The sequence below is a fragment of the Mangifera indica genome, chromosome 1, assembly GCF_011075055.1.
Source record: "Mangifera indica cultivar Alphonso chromosome 1, CATAS_Mindica_2.1, whole genome shotgun sequence".
NCBI lineage: Eukaryota > Viridiplantae > Streptophyta > Magnoliopsida > Sapindales > Anacardiaceae > Mangifera > Mangifera indica.
This window is the reverse complement of record NC_058137.1, coordinates 18,319,290-18,323,584: the sequence shown is the minus strand read 5'-3', so window position 1 is coordinate 18,323,584 and position 4,295 is coordinate 18,319,290. Positions and strand designations below refer to the sequence as shown.

Genomic DNA, 4,295 nt, shown 5'->3' with positions numbered 1-4,295 from the left:
TTCAATAAATTTTTAGAATGTCTAGAAAATAATATAATTTCTCTTATATTTATAAATAATAATAATAATAATAATAACAAAATAATTTTCTATTATTTGATGGTAAAATAAATTCTCAAGGAATAATATAAGTGACAAAAAAAGATGTTTCAACTTTCATATATAAAAGAGTATAACTTGTTTAATGATATTTTAATATTAAATTTTTGACTTACTTGTTTCAGTAGTTATGAGATCGATCATTGGATCTGGAGTTTAACTTATTCAATATAATCGGTTCTATCCAAATAAGATAGTCTGACTTAGGTAATGTTCTTTGTTACAGAAAAAAAATACAAAAAAAAAATTAAATTCTAGACAATGTTTCTATATTAATTTTAGTGAACATATTGAAGAGACAATTGAACTAAAATTTACCTTTCTTTTTTTTGGCAAATCCGTCATATTCCCATCTCATTTGTTTGAATTTCATGGATTAATGATGAGTATAAAATTATTAAAACTTGTGGAATGTGTACATTAAGCTTCAATTGGGCATTTTATGCTTTAAAGTTTTATAAATTGATAAACATTTCTTTTATTTTTAATGCTTTCTTTTTTTTTAAAGTAAAGTTATGGGATCTTTGGTTATTCATCAGGGCACCACGAGGGGCAAACATACGCATGCACACACAATCATACATGTGACAATTCTTTTAGTTTAAGATTTCTTATTGTTAAGTTTGATTTTATGATCACTAACTAGAGGAACGTAGAGATAATTGTGTTTCTTTCTACGTATAAAAATAATAGCTTAAATTTCGTAAATTTCTGAGGTAAGAAAAAGTTTCATAATGTATGATGTATTATTCTTTTTGTACTTGAAAGTATTTTATGGCCTAATATAATTTCTTTAAGTCCCGAAATTGACTCATTTTTTATAAAACAAAATTAGTTTTCATAAAACAATATAATTTCTCAAGTAATTGTTTTCTGAAATTTATTGTTGTAAAAACATTTATTAAAAATTATATTATAGCATAAGAAATATTCACATATTTATTATAGTTGTGTTGTTGTGAATCTTGCTATTGTTTGTTAAACGTCTCCAGCCTCTGGGAAAATGAAGCACGCTGTGCTTTTTTATCATTTTTATATGTTGATTCTTCTTCTGTTATTGCCAATTTCCTGTGCAGCTCAAAGATATAGAAATGTTTCGCTGGGCTCATCTCTCATGGCCTCTGATGATGACTCTGCTTCGCCTTCCTGGGTATCGCCGTCTGGGGATTTCGCTTTTGGTTTCAGAAAAATTGAGAATAAGGGCTTCTTACTAGCCATCTGGTTTAACAAGATACCTGAAAGAACTATCGTCTGGTCAGCCAATAGAAATAAGTATGTGCAGAGAGGATCAAAGGTTGAACTTACCGCAGATGGCGACTTTATTCTCAGTAATTCTACAGGAAAGCAGACGCGAATTGCTGACCGAGGTGGTACTGCAGTTGCCTATGCAGCCATGCTTGACACTGGAAACTTCGTTCTAGCAAGCCAAGAATCTGAAAATTTGTGGGAGAGTTTTGATAATCCAACTGATACAATTCTTCCCACTCAGATAATGAATCTGGACATGAAACTCTATGCTTCTATCTCAGATAAAAATTTTTCAAAAGGGAGATTTATGTTCCACCTAACTGATGGAAATCTCCTGTTACTCACCACACATTTCCCACAGGATACATCAAATTCTGGTTATTGGTCAACTCAAAATTCTACCATAGGTAGTGGCTTCCGGTTGATCTTCAACCAGTCTGGCTTCATATACGTTATAGCTAGGAACCAAACTATACTCAAAATGGTGTCATCAGATAGAGCATCGACTCAAGACTTCTACCAGAGAGCAATTGTCGACAGTGATGGAGTTTTCAGGAGGTACATATACCCAAAGAGCACTGCTGCAAGCGGTGGGAAGTGGCCGATGCGTTGGTCGACTTTGTTCTATATTCCTTCAAACATATGCCTGCGAATTCGTGGAGTTACAGGCAGCGGAGCCTGTGGCCTAAATAGTTACTGCAGTTTGGGAGAGGATTCAAGGAAGATGTGCCAGTGCCCTTATGGTTACACCTTCCTGGATCTAGATGATGTAATGAAGGGATGCCAGAAAAACTTTGTTCCACAGAGTTGTGAAAAAGCATCTGAAGAAATGGATTTTTTTGAGTTAAATGAGATGCCTAATACAGACTGGCCTCTATGTGATTATGAATATTATAAAGCAGTGAGTGAGGACTGGTGTAGACAGGTTTGCTTGAGTGACTGTTTTTGTGATGCTGCATTTTACAGATATTCAGAATGCTGGAAGAAGAGAGCACCTCTGTCAAATGGGAGGGCTGATCCGACCACTGGAGGCAAGACCTTGATAAAAGTAAGGAAAAATTACTCCAGTTCACCTCCAGCTTCAAAGAAAACAGAAAATTCGACAGTGATTAACATTTTATCTGGACTATTGGGTAGCTCCGCCTTCCTAAATCTCTTATTTCTTCTATCAACCTGCATTTTCCTCTACTTCTTGAATCGAAGGAAGCTGAAAATAGTTCAGCCACAAAAAGGTATGCCAGCCTTAAACCTGCAAAGTTTCACTTACAAAGAAATAGTGGAAGTTACAAAAAGCTTCAAGGAAGAGCTAGGGAGGGGTGCTTTTGGAACTGTTTACAAGGGAGTCTTAGCAAACGAGAAGGAAAACTTGGTTGCAGTCAAGAAGTTAAACAAGGAAGTGAGTGAAAGTGAAGAAGAATTCAAAGCAGAAATGACAGCAATTGGGCGAACAAATCACAAGAACTTAGTGCAGTTGCTGGGATTCTGCAATGAGAGGCAACATCGCCTTCTTGTATATGAATACATGAGCAATGGTTCTTTATCAGACTTCTTGTTTGAAGAATCGAGGCTGAATTGGTGCGAAAGGATGCAGATTGCTTCTGGAACAGCCAGAGGGCTGTTTTACTTGCATGAAGAATGCATCAATACAATCATACATTGTGATATCAAGCCTCAAAATATTCTCTTGGATGACTATCTTACAGCGAGGATATCTGATTTTGGGTTGGCCAAGCTGTTGAAGGTGGATCAGACTCACACCACAACTAAAATTAGAGGAACCAAATGATATGTTGCCCCAGAATGGTTCAAGAACCTGCCTGTCACATCTAAAGTTGATGTTTACAGCTTTGGAATTCTACTACTTGAGCTTGTTTGCTGCAGAAGGAAATATGATGTGAATGCCAAGGAAGAATGTGAAATTGTACTTGCAGATTGGGCATATGACTGCTTTAAGGAAGGTAGATTGGAGTTGTTAGTGGAGCATGATGAAGAGGCAATGGAAGACATGACGAGGGTAGAGAAATTTGTGAAGATAGCAATCTGGTGCATTCAGGAGGATCCATCACTAAGACCAACCATGAAGAAAGTTTCTCAGATGATGGAAGGTGCTGTTGAAGTCTCCATTCCTCCTGATCTATATTCATTTATCAGTTTATAAGTCTTTTTGAAGCTTAACTCCATGTTGAATTGTTAATAAAATTAATCTGATCACCCAGATAAGGCAGGCAATTGTGTGGTTGTCAATTAAAAGTTCTCATTTATTAAAAATTTCTCAGCAACTCTCAATAACATGAATTGCTGTGAACTATTCCTTCGGTTGGGAGCAATTAACCCTCTGGGCTTTGCGATCCAGGAAAACTGAAAAAAAAAAAAAAAAAGTCATCACTCTTACTATAAATAACGATTAACCTCCACATTCCATTTACTGAAAATATACATTCTAGGAATAGAGTTTTGTCTGATACAATTTTATTATAGCTTCAAAAATGTCTACTAAAAAAGTTCATTTTACCCTGTTATTAAAATGATTTGCCATTGGGCTTGATCATACCTATTGGAAAAATAATGTCTCTTGATGAGATTTTCACAATTTTTATATTAAACCCTTTTGTACCAGAAAAACACACTCTAACCCTCTCTAAATAGTTTTTCCGTCTACATTGAATCAATTTTCACATAAAAGTACAACATTCATCCACTACAATTCTTAAACTCATACCCCAAATAGAAAACACAACTCCAAATCATAAACATTAAAAAATCACGAAAACAAAACTCTAAAATAAATCCAATTAACACTTTTATACTAAGCTTTCAACCAATTTAGAGCAAGTTTTATTTAAAAAGAATGATTTTTAGAAATTCTCTATGTCGGATTATCAATTTGAATATAGTACAACTTTATGAAAAACCCATTATATAGGGTAATTTCACAAACTCTGTTCTTA

General features: G+C 34.6%; 1 protein-coding gene across 1 annotated transcript; it reads left to right on the top strand.

Annotated features, from left to right (window-relative positions):
• Positions 1-1,064: 1,064 nt before the first annotated feature.
• Positions 1,065-3,505, top strand: LOC123219875 (G-type lectin S-receptor-like serine/threonine-protein kinase LECRK3). The gene is given in 1 exon segment (XM_044641867.1): positions 1,065-3,505. A coding segment is annotated over 1 exon segment (2,403 nt). The 5' UTR covers positions 1,065-1,102.
• Positions 3,506-4,295: the final 790 nt, after the last annotated feature.